The 19,298-nt window shown below is 51.7% G+C and overlaps 1 protein-coding gene across 2 annotated transcripts in view; it reads right to left on the bottom strand.

Moving 5' to 3' along the window:
- LHPP (phospholysine phosphohistidine inorganic pyrophosphate phosphatase) overlaps positions 1-19,298 on the bottom strand; it is a 153,282-nt gene that overhangs the window by 87,375 nt on the left and 46,609 nt on the right. Inside the window, exon 6 of one of the 2 annotated variants that reach the window (XM_025395977.1) lies at positions 9,522-9,613. The exons of the other annotated variant lie outside the window; for it this stretch is intronic. Within the exon in view, the coding sequence (XP_025251762.1) occupies positions 9,522-9,613 (92 nt within the window). The remainder of the gene's footprint in view (positions 1-9,521; positions 9,614-19,298) is intronic. 2 annotated transcript variants of the gene reach the window in all.

Below are 19,298 nucleotides of genomic sequence, written 5' to 3'. Positions count from 1 at the left end.
GGCAGGAGCTGACCAGTCCTGTGAGCCCCCACACTGGCTACTCTTGTTTTATGAGGCCCAGACCCTGATCAGAGCTCCAGCAACACTTGGCTAATTGGGGGGTGGCCTGAGAATGTTCAGGGGCACAGGTCTTGGAATCAGGCAGAGGTGGGTTTGAATCCCAATGCTGACACTGGTAGGCTGTGTGGCCTTGGGCAAGTTACCACACCTCTCTGAGCTTCCATTTGCAAATCTAAATCGTAGGGGTAAGAAGGCGGGCGGCTTCTCTGGGCTGTTGCAGGGTGTAGACGAGCTGAGTGTATGTAAGCACGAGCACACACCCCACCATGAGGCATACCTGCGTTATCTCCCTTGCAGCTCCTGGGGAATGCGCTTCAGGGAGTGTCTTGGGAGAAGAGCACGTGTGAGCACCGGGCCCAGAGCACGCGCCTTGCAACATCTGTTGAGCGGCTCTAGGGAGATGAGAGGGCCCTGCTGATGCTCCCTCAATCCCTGTCACACCACTCCAGAGCCTCAAAGGACCTGCACATTCCCAGGAGGCAACTTCCTGGGGTTGGCAGGCTGCCTACAGGGGTCCTACCTTCTGGACCAACCCCCAGGCCTTGTGGCCTCACTCTGCGGCCACCTTCCGGCCTCCACCTGGGACCCCCTTCCTCAGCTCAGAGCCCACCAGCCCTCAGTCCACTGGTTTCCCCTACAGGCGGCACCAAGCCCAGCAGGGGCATTCAGGTTTTAACATCTTTCCCCTCTTGCCCTGGACACGAAGCAGCCTTGGTCAGGAACCAAGAATGCTAAACAGGGTCAGTACCAGGAAGGGCGACCGTTCCTAATCCTGTCTCCCCTGTCGCAGCAGCCAACAGAAGGCAGGAAACCCAGCAGAGGAGGAGGAAGCTGACGCTGCCCCAACCAGACAAAGCCACGGGGGCCACGATGGCGTGTCTGCCCCTGGAAACCCCACATTCACCTGCTGAGTCATGTGGACCCCACCAGCCTCCTTTCACACCCCCTCCTCTGCCTCGGGTCTCCTCCCCGCTCTCTTAGGAAGCCCAGCGTCTGGGACTGCCATGTGCCGACAATGTCCAGAAACCTCCCAGGACCGTAAACTGGGAAGAACATGGACCTCCCTCCCAGAACAGCTCGTGAAGGTCGGGGCGGGGAGCAACAGGACCCCCCATGGTGGGGACATAAACTCATCTGACCTCATCTGGTCAAGCTGAACATACGCTCCTCCATGACCCAGCACTGCCATCTATCAGCAGATGTGCCCCAGAAGGACGCACGCCCATGTGTCCAGGAGACAAAAACCAGAACATTCCCGGCAGGCTGTGCAGAAGCGCCAGACTGGGACCCACCCAGATGTTCCCTCCAAGGGATGGGCAGAGAGGGGTGTTCGAGCCACACAGGACACGATGAACAAGCCACAGCTCAACAGTACAGTGTGTGATCCATTTGGATAAAGGTCAGAGAAGGAAGAGCCAGCACCGTGTTGGAGGGAAGTCGGCCGTGTGGGAGAACAAAGCAGGCCCAGTCACTGCAGCCACTGTGCCCGCAGCAGCGCGGGGCAGCCTCTGGAGGACTGGGCGTGTCAGTCAGGGACTAGGTCTTCCGGGGAGCTGATAGCCTCCTAGTTCTTGACCTGAGAGTGTTCGCTTCGTAATTCATTATGCTATGTATTCGAATGTATTCACATCACTCCATAATTGTTTAATGACATACTTTATGTTATATATATTTGACCACATTTTTTAAAAATTTGTTTCTGAGACAAGGTCTTGCTCTGTCACCCAAGCTGAAGTGCAGTGGTATGATCATAGCTCACTGCAGCCTTGTGGACCTCCTGGGTTTAAGAGATCCTCCTGTCTCAGCCTCCTGAGTAGCTGGGACCACAGGTAGGTGCCACCACACCTGGTTAATTTTTATTTTTAATAGAAATGAGGTCTCGCTATGTTGCTCAGGCTGGTCTCAAACTCCTGAGCCAATTTAATTTTTAAAAATTTTTCAAATGAAAGTATGACGTAAGGCCAGACATGGTGGCTCATGCCTGTAATCCCAGCACTTTCAGAGGCCAAGCAGTGGATCATTTGAGGTCAGGAGTTCGAGACCAGCTTGGCCAACATGGTGAAACCCCATCTCTACTAAAAATACATAAATTAGTTGGGCATGGTAGTGCGTGGCTATAATCCCAGTTACTTGGGAGGCTGAAGCAGGAGAATTGCTTGAACCTGGGAAGTGGAGGTTGCAGTGAGCCAAGATCATGCCACTGCACTCTAGCCTGGGTGACAGAGTGAGACTCTGTCTCAAAAAAAGAAAAAGAAAAAGAAAGCATGACATAAAGTCGATTAGTGATTGTCTAGGGCTGGGTGGAATGCGGGGGCGCTTTGCTAATAATAGCTAAACGATTTGAGGCTTCTTTTTGGGGTGATGAAATGTTATAAAATTGTGGTGATGGCTGCACAACTCTGTGAATATATGAAAACCACTGAGTTATACAGCATGGGAATTATTTCTCAATAAAGCTGTTACCAAAAGAGACAAAAGAAAAAAATGTACAGGCTTAAATTTGGGTGTGTCCCACTCTGTGTGACCTCAGGTGAGCTAAGTGACCCCTCTGAGCCCAGAAGTGCCCACCTACACCAGAAGCCACAGCCTCTACCCCGGGCAGGACCAGAGGGCTGCCGAGGGGATGTTTGGGATTCACAGACTCATTGCACAGTGGATTTTTCCACAGGCCTGTTCCCATTGCCCTTCCCTGCACTGCCAGGAGGAGTGCCTGAGGAACCTGGGGTGGTCTCCCAAGCCCAGCACTGGCCCTTTCTCTCCACCTGGGCTGGCCAGGATTTCTCTGGCTGGTCTGTTTACACACGAGGGCAGGAGGAGGGTCCTGACTCCTGGAAGGCTGACCAGGGCCACCACAGCCTGGACCACCCCTTGCTAGTCACTCACTTTGACATGTGACTGCTGAAAAATTAACACCAGGTTCACTTCCTTCCCTCACACTCCACGTGGCACAGAAGAAAAATCTGTCGTGTTCCAAAGCGAATCCACAGCCTTCTCTTAACAGGAAACACTCTGAAGTCCATCGCTGCGAAGTCTGGAAGCCCCAGGACAAGGTGCTGCTTTGACGGCAGCCGCTTCCAAGGTAGAAGGTCAGGCATGGGGGCCCTCTCTCTCCCCACCCAGCCAGCTCCACAGCCACGCACCCTGCAGCCCCTCGTCTTCCAGCTTTGTGCAAGACAGCTGGAATCCTAGATTGGCTGGCCGCCCCGCTGGGGGAAAACCTCGTCAGCACCCAGGCCCCAGCTAGCAGGGACCTTGCAGGACGTCGGGAATCACGGTCCAGGAAACTTTCCCTCTCAGAAGGGCAAGCTGTTTGTCAAGATCATTCTGGGCTCATAACACATCTGCCAGCCTTGGGTAAGCAATAAGAGAAGCCCTGAGGCGAGTTCCGCACGGCTGCTTTATTTACACAGCAGTTCCAGGACTAGCGCAGGGGCTTCCCAGGCAGTGGCGCCTGTGACTGGGTGGTGGCTGCGGGGTGTGGCGTGGAACAGGGAACAGAGTGACGGGGATGCTGAGGGGCCACACTACCTGGTTTCTGGCATGTCCACAGGAAGACAGGTTGGTGGGGATATAAGAGGCAGGAAGGGTCTGTGGCTCAGACGTGCCAGTGGCTCTTCCTTCTCCAGAGAACAGAGAGGGCACCTTGGAACTGGGCAAAATGTCCCTTCCCTCTACTCATTTGTCAGAATGGGAGGGCACAGGGTCCCAGTCCAGCCCCATCCTCCAAGGAAGATGAGGGCTGCCTTGACAGGCAGGCAAGCAGGGAGGGGCGACAGTGTTGCGGGGCATGGGCAACAGTGCACTGACCCACCAGGACCCACATCCAAGAGTACAGCCCTGCCTGGGCCCCGGAGTGAGGCGGGCCCTGTGACTACTGCAAAATGTGGCCCCGAGGGCAGGACATTCCAACAGGGAAAAGTGCAGGCAAAAGCACCTGCCCGGGGGACTGGGGGTGGCCAGGTTCCAGTCCAGCCTCTGTAAACCTTGCCAGATGGCCTTGGCCAAGGTCCTAGGTGTCCCACCTGAAAAAGCCTCTCGCGGCAGGGCAGCGGCACCCTCTGGGGCTGCAGGGCTCATGGGACCACGAGGATTTGCCACCCACGGCACAGGACCCCCCCACGGAGGAGACACTCTTGTCCAGGGCCTGGGCAGCAGGAATGCTGTGGCTGGATGGGACCTCGAGGGGTCCAGGGGAGCAGCCACGTCCAATGCACCAGGAGTCCTGGGAACAGGGCAGGCGGGGGACACCCAGAAGGCCTTTACCTGCCACCCAGGTGAGGGCCACACCCTGGCTGGGCAGGACTTCCACACGGAGCAGGTATGAAAAGAAAGCTTTGTAAACTAGCCGGGCGAGGTGGCGGGCGCCTGTAGTCCCAGCTACTCGGGAGACTGAGGCAGGAGAATGGCATCAACCCGGGAGGCAGAGCTTGCAGTGAGCTGAGATCCGGCCACTGCACTCCAGCCTGGGCGACAGAGCGAGACTCCGTCTCAAAAAAAAAAAAAAAAAAAAAAAAAAAAGAAAGCTTTGTGCTTCCCTGTCCAGGGCTCTTGGGCAGCCCTGCTGGGCCAAGTTCCGGACCCCGTTGCCCAGGGATGATGCTTTTCCGGGAAGCAGGCCCTGAAAAACTTTCTCTCCGGAGCTAAACCACCCGCAGTCTCTCCCAATCCCGAGGCTTCACTCTCTTTGGGCCATTTTATAATGAAATCAAGAGAAATGGATACATCCAAGGTGACAAGGAGATCTCACTGCCAGTGAGCGGCCGAATCCCACTCCTCAGCCACCTCTCGGCCTCTCAGACTCCTGACAGCTGCCTCAGAAACACAATCATGTGTGTGTGTACGTGTGTGTACATGTAAGTGAATGCACGTGTGCGTGCTCCGTACCAGAAGACCGTGGCTGAGGGCACGTCCTGCAGCAGGACCAGTGGGAGGCCTCAGTCAGCCCTCCAGCTTCCCTCCCTCCCTGGTGCCAGTGACTGGCAGGACTGACCGCTGCCCCTACCCGCCAGCTGCTCCAGCCTGGACGGCCTCCCCATCCTGCCCTGGCCTCAAACCAAGTGTGGGCGCAGTTACTCACTGCAGGGCTCTCTGCCACCTGGGCCCAGGACAAGGCCACCCCCCTCCCCCCTTCACTCTCCCATTTCAGCCAAGGCTAGGCCAAGGCCACCAACAAAGGACAGAGCCTGGAAGGCCTTCTGATGCCCAGCTGACCCATCCAGTGGTTACTGGCTCCCGTGAGGCCTCTTTGGGCCACTCACAGGAGCGGAGAGGCTCAGCAAAGGGTTGCGACAACATGCCTCGGCTGCAGAGGAGACAGAGCTGCTGCCCCTAAGGGGCTCACCTCTGTGCAGAACAGGGCCGTGCTGAGGTGCCAGAGGGCTGGGGTGCCCTGGAAGGGCGAAGTGCTGCTCGATAGAGCCTGGCTGGGGGCGTTTCCTGGAAGCAAGGGATGCCGGCCCAGTGGCAGGTGCCCGGCTGACTCCAGAGGCTGTTTGCCGGCCCCGGGCCGGCCACATGTCCGCAGGGAGCACCACGCAGGCCCTTCCAGGCCCACCACGGCCCTCCAGAGAGCGAGACCCCATCAGGGTCCGCAGCCCGGCTCATCCAGGACCCCACGCCCCTCCAGCACTTCAGTGTATCTGTGCACCGAGAGTACCATCTGGAGGGAGAAGGGGACAGTGCAGGAGGAGGGCAGCTGCCCCCTGGGGCCACCAACACTCCTGCAGAGGCCAGTGAACCTTTTCTAGTAGCCACGTTAACAAAAATTTAAATAAACAGGTGAAATTAACACAAATATCAGCATTTCAACACGTAGCCGATATAAAAAAAAAAACTCATGAGCTCTTTAACAATCCTTTCTCCCCACCCAGTCTCTGAAATCCAGTGTGCATTTCACACTTCCTGTGCGTCTCACTGTGGACGAGCTACAAGTCACCCCTGCGGCTCGCAGCTCCTGCGTCTGACAGCGCAGCTCCAGAGGCTGGGAGACCTCCCATCCCTTTAACCAGGGCGCACCCACACACGCAGAGCCCCACCTCCTTTGATGCCCGTGTGGCCTCCCCCAGCGGCTGGGTCCCCACCTTAGCCAAGCTAACACTCTTCTCCCTTTGTCCTGCATGTTAACAAAGAGAGATTTGCATCCTTACAAACAAATCAAAAGATCCGACATTTCAAATCTTGTTAGGAACAAACGGGCTAAGTCCCATTCTCTTCAACAGAGGCAGGTGACTCCGTGTCTGGAGCTAGGTGGATATGGACAAATGCCGATGGATATGGATGGATATAGACGGTAGTGACTGCATGTGCTCCCCACCCTGGCCATTTGCTGAGGGCTTGTTGTGTGTCCGGAACTACACTGATTCCTTTCCTACAGCATCCGAACACATGGATACACAGGACAACACACACACTGGGGCCTGTTGGAGGGTAGAGAGGGAAGGAGGGAGAGGATCAGGAAAAATAATAATGGGTACTAGGTTTCATATCTGGGTGATGAAATAATCTGTCAAACAAACCCCCATGATACATGTTTAACTATGTAATAAACCTGCACATGTACCCCTGAACTTAAAAGTTAAAAAAAAAAAGAAACAGGCCGGGCACAGTGCCTCACGCCTGTAATCCCAGCACTTTGGGAGGCCGAGGTGGGTGGATCACGGGGTCAGGAGATCGAGACCATCCTGGCTAACACGGTGAAACCCCGTCTCTACTGAAAATACAAAAAATTAGCTGGGCGTGGTGGCGGGTGCCTGTAGTCCCAGCTACTCGGGAGGCTGAGGCAGGAGAATGGCGTGGACCCAGGAGGCGGAGCTTGCAGTGAGCCGACATCGCGCCACTGTACTCCAGCCTAGGCGACAGAGTGAGACTCCATCTCAAAAAAAAAAAAAAAAAAAAAAAGAAAGAAAGAAAGAAAATGTGGTATATATACACCATGGAATACTACTCAGCCATAAAAAGCAACGAAATAATGGCATTAACAGCAACCTGGATGGAGTTGGAGACCTCAAGGAATGGAGGTAACTCAGGACTGGAAAGCCAAACACTATACGTTCTCACTTATAAGTGGGAGTTAAGTTATGAGGATGCAAAGGCATAAAAATGATACAATGGACTTTGGGGGCTTGCGGGGGAAGGGTGGGAGGTAGGTGAGAAATAAAAGACTACACGCTGGGTACAGTGTACACTGCTTGGGTGATGGGTGCACCAAAATCTCAGAAATCACCACTAAAGAACTTATTCATGTAACCAAAAACCACCTGTTCCCCAAAAACTACTGAAATTTTAAAAATTACCAAAAACACCATTATGAAGACGCTTGTAGAAAGAGGCCATAAAACAGTGTTCAAAGAAAAAGGAGGCTGCCAAACAATATCATCACATTTTTGTAAAAAGAAACAAACCAAAATATTACCAGTCTGTTGATCCATGCAGAGAAGGCGATGTGGAAGGATTCGGCAAACTGTTGATAGAATTTCTCTCTCCGGGGCCAGGCGCGGTGGCTCGCGCCTATCAACCGGGCACTTTCAGAGGAAGAGGCGGGTGGTTCACCTGAGGTCAGGAGTTCAAGACCAGTCTGGCCAACATGGTGAAACCCCGTCTCTACTAGAAATACAAAAATTAGGCAGGCATGGTGGTGCACACCTGTAGCACCAGCTACTCAGGAGGCTGAGGCAGGAGAATCACTTGAGCCCGGGAGGCGGAGGTTGCAGTGAGCTGAGATTGCACCTCTGTACTCCAGCGTGGGCAACAGAGTGAGACTCTGTCTCAAAAAAAAAAAAAAAACAGTTTATCTCTCTCCGGGAGACAGTGTCATGGGGGAACGTCCACCTCATACTGTTCTTTAAATGGCATGCAGGTAACCGGAATCTGAAAAGCACCAACCCTTGCTGGCATAGGGTGGGCACAGCCTCCCTCATGCCCACCTGCATTCGTGGGCTGTGAGGGGCCTTCTTCCGAGGCCCATTATCAGTTTATAGGGGCACCTGGCCTGGGCTGGCCAGAAAGACCTCAACTGAGCTGGCATTCAGGACAAATATGTTTCTCCTCCAAGGAACCAGAAGCAGCCCAGTACACAACAGGTACGGTTCTCCCCCTCCACTTTTTGCCAAGTCACACCGCTGTGTTCCCAAGCAGGGAGGCGTCACCTGTGCTTACAGGTCACAGACATGCCCTGAGATGCACGAAGTGCTGGGCTGGGCTCCTGATGGCTGATGCCCGGCAGTGCCTATCATCAATTGTAGGGCCCCGAGGTCCACTGTCAGCCGACAGCCCCTCGCCTGGGAGCAGCAGCAGGACCAGCCTCTGTGACCTTTATAGGAAAGGCAGGACTGGGGACTGGGGGACCCCTGGCTGGTCTCTTAGAAAAAATGTTCCTGTGGCTTGTGAGTGGGGTCTCCCTCACTCCCTTAGGCCAGGCCTAACCAAGGGGAGCCACAAAACCCAACTTCAAGAAAGAAAGAAGGCCCATATGTCATACATGTCGGGGGCTCCATGGGGGCCCCCAAGCCTGGGAGGGTCTGGGAGGTGGCTGGAAGGGACCAACTTCCTGACCGTAGACCCAGGTGCGCCGAGCATTCCTCACTCACCTCGCACTCAGCCACGGTCCCCAACCTGCAGGAGAGACCTCAGCGCGATGGTCAGGCCCTCTGATCTGTCTTCTCTGGTCCTGCCTACGCAGATCTCTCAGGACGAATATAATTGCTCCCACCCCACCCCAAATCCAAGTACCCCCAGGTAACCACGTTTCAACCAAGTCTCCCCAGCATCAGAAAAGATGTGCGTTCTCTGAATGGCCACAACAGAAACCATCTAGCATAAGGCAAGGCAACACTCTGATGTCCCAGATCCTCTCGATGACCAGGTGAGCTGGAGCTCAGGCACCACAGGGCCCTCCACATGCCCGGGAGCTCCCAACCCCTGACAGCTGCTCTGACCAGGCAGACTTTTGCCAGCAAATAAAACACAAGCTTCTTCTCGAGATGGAGGTTTGTTCCAGGGCATCCCTGAGCAACCCTCTGTCGTCTCCAGGCTGTCTGTGTCTCACAGAGTGGAGAAGGTGAACAAAAGGAGAGGGAGGCTGTCCAAGGGGCTGAGTGCCCACAGCTGTAACTGTCACAGTGCAGGGTCTGATCAAATTGCCGAAGGGACAGCAGCACAAATGTGGCCCAACTCCCTGGTGGGCCGCCGCCAGGATGGACAGTGCCTTTGCTTATTTCTCTCTGCACTGCACACCGTTTCAAAACCCAGACCCTGTATCAAAAGCCACTCTACGTTATCACTGTCTGCTATAAGAGACCACCCAGCTCCGTTCTGAGAGGTCCATTACATACAAGACAGTGAATGCCCACATACTGCTCTTTGATTTGGAAAGAATACCCCCTTTATTTTGAAGAACAAAACAGAATGAGAACATGGTCATCCCCTGGAAGGAAGGTGGATAAATGACTCCCGCTGGCACTGACCTGAACTTCCCAGTCCGCACCTGCAGCGCTCTCATTCCACACCGCTGGGCACCGCCGACGTCGCCCACGATATCGTCCCCAATCATGACGGCCTGTCACGGCAGTGAAATATGCTCAGAAGTGATGTCAGGAGAGTTTTATTCCTGGGCTCCTTCATCTTTTTTTGACGTAATAAATGGCTTGATTTGATGTTTAAAACCACCATCATACAAATTAAACAAGATAATATTGTCATCGCATTGATTAAAAGTCAACCCACCTTGAATATATCTCACACTGCCCCTGTAGGCCATGGCTTTGAACGCTATATATTTGTGCAATTCGAAATCAATCAGCAGACGTCAAAGTGATTTGGCACCCCAAGGACGTGCGGGGATGCTGAACGCCGTCTAGCCTCCGCTGGAACACAGGCTAAATTTCACCTGACCCTAAAGACTCTGTAACCTGGTTATTTGACCTTGATTCTGTGAAAGTGAAGCAAATCTCTGGCATATCTTCGTAAGTTTTGCTTTATATAAGTTTTGCTTTCAATGGGGAAGGTATTGCCTTAAAAACAAAATAACAGACAAACCAAAATTCACACATACACAGAGGAAATGCTCGCAGCCTGGGTATCGTTTCAAAAAGCAGCCTCTGGAATACACTCTCTCACCTGAAAAAAACAGAAAACCAAACGACAAAACAACAGCTTTCAGGACACTGGACATCAAGCAATGAAGGACAATGACTTCTGAGATGCAGGAAACAAAGAACGTGGCTCCTGTGACTGCCCCCAGCATACTGCCTTCGATGCTTCCAGACTGTGGGCACAGGAGGGGTGCTGTGAACTGAAGTCTGTCCCCCACAAATTCACTTGAAGAAGAAGCGCTAGACTGCAGTGTGACTGTATTTGGAGACAGGGCCTGTAAGGAGGTAATTCATTGAGGCTGAAGGAGGTCAGAGGGGGCCCCCTGATCTGATGGGACTGCTGTCCTTACCAGAGGACGAGGCACTGGAGTGCACTCCACAGAAGCACAGAGGAGAGGCCATGGGAGGACACAGCAAGAAGGCGGCCATCTACAAGCCGGGAAGAGAGCCCTCATCAGAAACTGGACTTGCCGGCACCCTGATCTCAGGCTTCAAGCCTCCTGACCAGTGAGAAAGAGTTTCTGCTGTTAAATCCACACAGTCTGTGGTGTTTTGTATGACAGTCTGGGCTGACTAATACAGAGGGAAACCCAGGTAGAGCCCAGTAGGATCCCTGAATTGGGGAGACAAAGCTAGAATTCTGGGGAGACCCAGGAGCAGAGTCCACAGGACAGGGAATCAGAGAGGAGAAGGCTGCATGGACAAAGAGCCGTGGAGAACGTGGAGGGTCCCCTCAAGTGCTCAGCAGACCACTGCCAGCACACGTGAGGGAGGAAACTCCCTGAGTCTGGGAAAGAGCCACACCAAATGACTAGAGAAAACGGTGCCTGTGTCTCACACAGGACTGCATATGTCCCCACCAGCCAGGCTAGGAAAGCTCACTCACGATGCACAGGGCATTGAGTGTGATCTTCAAAGCCGCTGCTTCGCAGTGAGGCATAATTCATCCAGGGCAACCCCTGCTCTGGTGCTGCCCCCACATCTTACAAGCAAGATCTGGAAGGATCAAACTGTTTCAAGTAATATAATTGCATCCCATAACAAAGTTCGCAGTTCTTTATGGGCACACAAAACTATCCAGCACCCAAAAAGAAGGTAAAATTGATCATGTCTGGCACTCAGTAAAAAATGATCAGACGTGCAAAGAAGGAAAATATCATGCAGAAGGAGGAGAAAGATGAGTCCATCCAACCCGAGAAAGAACTGACGGAGGAAGGTGAGTCCATCCAACCTGAGGAAGAACTGACGGAGAGGTGAGAATGAGCAGACAAGAGCATTGAATCGGCCCTTGTCATAGTATTCCATATGTTCCAAAAGTAGAGAAATGGAAGGTAAAAGAAAAAATCCAAATCAAGCTTCTAGAGATGAAAACTACAATGACAGGGATACACTGGGTGGGATTAATGCCAGAAGAGATACTGCAGAGGAAAAGATTAATGAACCCAGAGACATGGCAATAGAAACTACCCAAAATGAAACAGAGGCAGAAAAATTATTTTTAAACATGAACAGAGCATCAGTGAGCTATGGCACAACTTCGAGTGGCCTGATGTACATGCAATTAGAGTTCCTGAAAGTGAGATGAGGTGGGGCACAGTGGCTCACACCTATCATCCTAGCACTGTGGGAGGCTGAGGTAGGAGGATCACTTAAGCCCAGGAGTCCAGCCTAGGCAACAAGGCAAGACCTTGTCTCTATAAAAATTTTAAAAATTAGCCAGATGTGGTTGCTCAAGCCTGTAGTCCCAGCTACTTGGGAGACTGAGGTGGGAGGACCACTTGAGCCTGGCAGTTTGAGACTGCAGTGAGCTGTGTTCGTGCCACTGCACTCCAGCCTGAGCATCAGAGCAAGACCCTGTCTCAAAATTAGGAAAAAAAAAAAAAAGTGAGATGAGAAAAGACACAAATACATTTGAAGAAATAGTGACTGAAAATTTTCTAAACTTGATAAAAACAGTAAATCCACAGATCCAAGATCCCAATGAACACCAAACACAAGAAACACACAGACAACTGTATTAAGGCACACCATAATTAAATTGCTCAAAAGTAGTGACAAGGAGAAAATCTTATAAAACAGTCAGACAAAAAAGAGACATGTTATCTACTTATATACAGAGAAACGAAGATAAAATGTTAGATTTCTTGTTGGAAACAATGCAAGTGAGAAGACTGTGGAGTGCCATCTTTTAAGCAGTAAAAGAAAAAAATGCCCATCTAGAATTCTGTACCCAGCAAAAATATCTTCCCCAAACGAAGATGAAATAAAGATATTTCAGACATCCGAAGAGGAAGAATTCATCACCACTTGGACCCATCCTTGCAGGGAGAGTCCAAATCGATGGGCCCCACACTCAGTAAGACTCCCCTGGCTTGGGCGTGCTTCACCGTCCTCGTTTCATTTTGTCTTGATTTTGGTTTGTGTATTTATCACTTAGCCCCACTTAGCATCTGAATTCCAGGGAGGAGACCTGTAGTTTGTTTGTTTGTTTGTTTGTTTGGAGACAGAGTTTTGCTCTTCTTGACCAGGCTGAAGTGCAGTGGTGCAATCTTGGCTCATTTAGATAACTTATTATGTCCTGGCCCTGTGCTGGGTGCTTCACTAAGATGATTTCCTTTAAACGCCACACCAGTTATACCCATTTTACAGATGGAAGTGGAGGCTGGCCCAAGGTCACACAGCCAGCAAACAGTAGAGCTGGGATCTCCACCCCGCTGCTCTAGAAATCTACCCTACAAGAAATGTAGAAGTCCTTCGGGCGAAGGGAAAATGACAATAGCTGGAAATACTCATCAACACCAGAAAAATAGCTTGTGGGCATGTGCTGACCTTCTGCCTGCTCAGCTCCCTCCTCTGCTGGCTAATTCCTCCCAGGCCTTCAGGACTCAGTTCCGGTGACCACCACCCTTCCCCTGCCCCCAGGCTGGGTTGCGTGGCCCTCCCAAAGCACTCTGGGATCGCACCCTGGTGCCACCCATGTCATAGTGCATAATGGACTCTGCTCATCCCACCCTTCCAGAAGCAGGAGCTCCTTCAGGACAAGGAATCTGGGCTGACAACTGGCACTTGGTTGATGCTCAGCAAATGTGTCTTGAGCAGATGAGTGCTCTGCATTATGGCAAGGCCGGCTGTGTCTGAACACACTTATGAGGCACAGACAAGACTTCCCATTGGTCACCTACGTAGAGTGGAGGGAGTCGTACAGTCCCCGCCAGTGTGGCCGAAATGTCAGTCATTTGTGGGTCTTCTTTCGCCACGTTAACATGTGTTATTGCTTAAATGGAGTCATGCTCTTTTTTTTTTTTTTTTTTTTTTTTACATAAATACATGTAATTTAAAGAAAAAACAGCTGGGAGTGGTAGCTCACACCTGTAATCCCATGAGATGGGCAGATCAACTGAGGTCAGGAGTTCGAGACCAGCCTGGCCAACATGGTGAAACTTGTCTCTAATAAAAATACAAACCGGGCATGCACCTGTAATCCCAGCTACTTGGGAGGCTGAGGCACACGAATTGCTTGAATCTGGGAGGTGGAGGTTGCAGTGAGCCAAGATTGTGCCACTGAACTCCAGCATGGGTGACAGAGTGAGAGTCGGTCTCAAAAAAAAAAAAAAAGTAATAATAATTTTAAAGAAAAAAACCCCAACCAGCTCCTCTCACTGCCCTACTCCAAAATCTGATTAAAAGCTTCAAAGTAGGTTGGGCGCAGTGGCTCATGCCTGTAATTCCAGCACCGTGGGAGGCGAGGCAGGCAGATCACTTGAGCCCAGGAGTTCCAGACCAGCCTGGGCAACACGGTGAAACCCTGTCTCTATTAAAATACAAAAAATTAGCCAGGCATGGTGGCAGACGCCTATAATCCCACCTACTTGGGAGGCTGAGGCAGGAGAATGAGCCAAGATTGCACCACTGCATTCCAGCCTGGGCAAGAAGAGCAAAATTCTGTCTCAAAAAACAAAAACAAAAACAAAAAAACTACAGGTCTCCTCCCTGGAATTCAGATGCTAAGTGGGGCTGACCGATAAATACACAAACCAAAATCAAGACAAAATGAAACGAGGACTGTGAAGCATGCCTAAGCCGGGGGAGTCTTACTGAGTGTGGGGCCTATTGATTTGGACTCTGCCTGCAAGGATGGGTCCAAATTTGCTTTCCATCTGGGGAAAGGGGACCACAGAAAGGGGGGGCTGGGCCTGATGTGGCCAGCAGACACACAGACTCACTCCTGTCTCACACTGAGCTAGAGCAGCAGGGTGGAGATCCCAGCTCTGCTGTTTGCTGGCTGTGTGACCTTGGGCCAGCCTCCACTTCCATCTATAAAATGGGTATAACTGGTGTGGCCTTTAAAGGAAATCATCTTAGTGAAGCACCCAGCACAGGGCCAGGACATAATAAGTTATCTGAACATGTTAAAAAGGAAACAGAAACATGAGGAAAGGTTTTGTTGAGGAAATTCTCTATTTCACCATATCAGAGAGAGAGAGAGGCCCGACGACCTGCAGCAGGCGCCCTTGCTTTGGTTACTTGATACCTTTGCCTGGGGCCTTCGTGGGCCGGTGCCAGGCCAGGCAGTGGGCGCACAGTGTGAATCAGACAGATGAGTCCCAGCCCTTATGGAACTCACGACAAGTGCTACAGACAGACGTTAATCAGGTAATTCCACAGTCTCATCATCAGGGCCTGGGATAACGCACAGGAGGCTGTGAGGCCTGATCTCCTGACCTACTGGACTTGGGGGTGGTCAGGAAAGGCTTCCCAGAGGAGGTGAAGTTCTGAGCTTTGCTCTGTCTGATAGGCAAAAGGAGTCAACCAGGTTGTAGGACACAGAGGAGAGGTGGGATACACCCAGCAGGGGTTACCACACATGTGTTCACTATCCATCTCCCCACCATTCACCAGGGCAGGCCATGCCATGAATTCCAGAAAGCACACACATATAAACCTGAAGCAACTGTCCTGGGAACTGCGTCCAAACAGGCCTTCAGATAACCAAGGAATCGCCAGGAGCCTGATAAAGGACAAAGACAGAGCCAGCGAGGCCCCCTGAGGCCAGGGAGGTAGTTTCAGCTGAACCCGGAGCTTTTCTGCCACTTGGCATGGACTCGTCAAGTATCACAGTCAAGCAGAGGCCAGAGGGGCCTCCCTCAGAGAAGCCACAGGGGATGGTGGTGCTGAGAGAGAGCTCGGAGGAGGTGGCTGAGGGCTGCAATGTTGAGAATTCTGCCAATTGCCGGTAGCCGCAAGCCACTGCGAGACATAAGGTGCTTGAAATAAAACCACGTCTTCCTGGTGTGGTGCTCTATACTTCATGCTTTGCACGGATTTTCTCTGGTCTTTCCTCCCCCTACCCCTGTGCTTCCCAGAGTGTGTCATGCACACGGGTGACATACTATTTGACTCCAGGCAGAGCAAGGACATACATTTTAATGTCATCATGTGGTCTTTATTTTTAGATTAATCTATTATGGTAAGTGAGAGATTCTGGTTTTCCATTTATAGTAGTCATCAAAAGTTCCTTTTAAAATACATTTATTTAAGTAATAAAATGAATCAATTTTAAGAAATGTGAAGTAAATAGAGCTAGTGGCAAGTACCCAGATACGGTAAAAATATCCAGATATGGTAAAAATTCAAAGTGCTTTTTCCAGAATGACTGATGTTAGGGAAAATCCTGCCAAATCCAAATGAGGTTTTTGTGTCTATCAAACCAGCTCCTGGCCAGGCAAGAAACAGCCAGTGGCACCACGTGCTCCCTGGAATGGGACCAGCCCCAGTGTCCGCTGCACGCACACAGGGCACTCTAAGGGTCAGGAAAAGCCAGGGCTGGCTGGGCAGCCCCCATGGCTGCTGGCATCTGGCAGCAGGGCTGGCCAGAGCTCCCGTGTTCGAGTCCCCTCTGCCCTTCTCAAGGAGTTGTCTTCAAACTGTGAGGTCCGTGGTGAACATTCACAGCGCTCCAATTCAGGACCATGTCCTCTGCTGCCAGAGACTCCAGGGCCATCCTGCTAGAAGGTTCCTTGGAAATGGAACGGGTCTTCAAATATTACATGTCATCCTATACCTCCCTGCTTCTGGGGAAAATAAAACTGTGTGCATGCTCCTCCCACACACACAACCAGACAGCACACACGTTTCCCTCCCAGAATAGAGACTCTCGGTTCTTCCTGGGCTGGGACATTTGTGGATGTGGCCCACGGAGACGGGACCAGAGGAACATGGTCACTCGGAGGAAGAGTTCTCATGCAGGAACAGCATGGAGGTTCTGTGGGATAAAGCGAGGCTGCATCCAGGCGGAGCTCCGGGAAGCTGTCGAGGAGGGAGGCGGAGGCTGGGGGCCAGGACGCCAGGGCCGGCGGGGTGCACAGCTGCCCGGAGCAGCGATGCCTGTCCAGGCCAGCTTGTGGGCTCCGCATACCAAAGTGCACTCAGGATCCCGGGGGATTCCCAGATTTACTATCGGTGAAGGGCAATAATCACGCAAGGAGGAGCAATTATTGCCAAATCATTTAGGATTTAAAAAATCACTGGCAAGAAGATAGAGGTCAGGAGGTGCACCGTCAGGGGAAATAAAAATACTCCACCTGCCAGGGCTGGGCTTCGCTTCCTTTCAGACACAACATGGTTGGGGGTGAGGTGGAGAAAAAATGAAAGGTCGGACCTCCCAGAACCCAGAATCCAGAGAGCCGGGGGGAGGAGCCACAGTTTCAGAGGCAGGTGTCCCGGGTCGGGCCCCGCAGCTGTCAATCCTCCCTCTTACGCATATGCCTGCCTGCCCTGGTCTCCTCTTCAGCGTCCTAGGTGCTGGAGGGAAACCTCGTCCAACAGGCGGCAATGCTTTGGAGTGCAAACTTCCAGTGCCGAAGAGCTTCCGTGGTTCACAAATATTGTCCTTATCCTGGGGCTCTGCCAGAAGGATTAGGGCGGGAAGCAGCAGGGCTGGGTAGTGAAGGTGGAGTGAGCTCAGTGTCTGTAACTGCAGCCCCAGGGGGCTCATATCCCCCAGGGAGATGCCTTGAGATGACGGCTCACTCTAGGATGAGCCCTGGACCCAGGTCCCAAAGGAACCCAGGCTCCCACAGAGACCTGGAGACAGTGCGATGCTGAGTGATTGTCACTGTGGTCGGACACCCTCATAAGGAACAAGACTAAACTCAAAGACTACTTGAAAAAAAAAAAAAAAAGCCAGAAATCACAGTGTTGGTAAGGACTTGGGGAAACAAGCAACTGTATACGCAGCAGGTGATGCAGGTGAATGGACACACCTTTCTGAAACAGAAATAAGCAACATGCATCACAGCCTCCCAGCCACATCACTAGGATTTGGAGCAAATAATCAGAAATGTACAAGAGGATGTACATACAAGATGTAGTCATCAGGGTCATGCACAAGAGCGAAATTCAAAGCAGCCTCATCTCCATCAATAGGGAATGGTCAAGAACATGACAGGAGTCTGAACAGTGGAATAGTATGCAGCTGTGAAAACTGCTTTGTTAAAGTGCCTACATAAGCACAAAGAAAGCTGTCCCCTAAAAAAGAATAAGGTCATGTCATTTCCAGCAACAGGGATGGAACTGGAGGCCATTACCCTAAGCAAACTAATGCAGGAACAGAAAACCAAATACCACCTGTTCTCACTTATGAGTGGGGGCTAAATACTGAATACCCATGGACACAGGGCAACAACAGACACCAGGGCCTACCTGAGGGTGAAGGGTGGGAGGAGGGTGAGGATTGAAAAACTACCCCATCAGGTACTACGCTTATGACCTGGATGACAAAATAATCTGCACAGCAAACCCCCAAGACACACAACGTACCTGTATCACAAACCTGCACACGTATCCCTGAACCTAAAATATAAGTTAAAAAAAATTGTTCCCAATAGGATATTAAGGGGGAAAACTCAGATTTCAAATAGCAGATACAAGATTATCCCAATTGTGTGTTAAAAATGTATATTTAGACACAAAAAGTTGGCAAGATCAAGCATGATTTGTGTTATTCTAGGCTGGTGGGATGATGAGTGGTTTCTTTTTTTCTTGTACTTTTCTGAATTTTTCCTAGCTCCTTTAATGAGCATGAGTTGCTTCATAATCAGATATTTTAAATACTTGTGTTTTGAGAAGAAAATAAAATCTACTTAAAAAAAAAAAAAAAAAAGGCTCCAAGGGAGAAAAACTCTGAAGGAAAACTAAGCCATGAGGTCTCACAGCACCTTATGACTAGGACACATCACAAAGACAAGGCCAGGGCCGGAAGCTCCTGCAACTCCTGTCAGTTTCAGACCCACAGCTGCAGGGCTAGGTGCCAGCTGCCAGGCATCGGTGGAAAGAGTTTCCAATTCAAACTAAGGATGCAGGAGGACTGAACCCCTCCTGGGCCCATTCTTTCAGTGCCGAAGTGGGCACCACCCAGCAGGCCAGCCTGCTCCCAGTCAGGAGTTGAGCAGGGTCATCCCCACACTGACACCCAAAGAAAATGCCCACGGCCGGGAGGCGGGGCTCAGTCAACAGAGTTCACGGGGAGGCCTCAGTGGAAATACCCATGGGGGAGGGAGGCCACAGCAGAAAGAACTGGCCCAGAGTTGCCCCCATGTGGACGGACATGCACTCCCCACTCACCAGCCTCCCCCTAGGGGTACAGACTGTCCGTAGACCCCTATAGTTAGGACTGATGCCCTGAGAATCATGGAATGAAATGGTAGGGCACCCTCCAGTTTATATGGCCAGGCTTCTGGATAAGCCTGCAAACCTCACCTCCATTTTTCAAGGCAGTTCTGAGGGCACAGGCCATGAGGAGGTCCTGAGGGATCACGGCATCCTCTGCTTACCCTCCCCACCTGATATCCTGCCCACCCTCCCCACCTGAAATCCTCCCTACTCCACCCCACCTGAAATCCTCCCTAACCCCCATCTGAAATCCTCCCTACCCCCGATCTGAAATTCTCCCCACCCCCGCACCCGAAATCCTCCTTACTACCCATCTGAAATCCTTCCTACTCCCCCACTTGAAATCCTCCTTACCCCCCCACCTGAAATGCTCCCTATTCTCCCACCTGAAATCCTCCCTACCCCCACCTGAAATCCTCCCTAACCCCCACCTGAAATCCTCCCTACCCCCCCACCTGAAATCCTCCCTACTCCCCCACC

The sequence above is a fragment of the Theropithecus gelada genome, chromosome 9, assembly GCF_003255815.1.
Source record: "Theropithecus gelada isolate Dixy chromosome 9, Tgel_1.0, whole genome shotgun sequence".
Classification (NCBI taxonomy): domain Eukaryota; kingdom Metazoa; phylum Chordata; class Mammalia; order Primates; family Cercopithecidae; genus Theropithecus; species Theropithecus gelada.
This window is presented reverse-complemented; position numbering and strand designations above follow the sequence as displayed.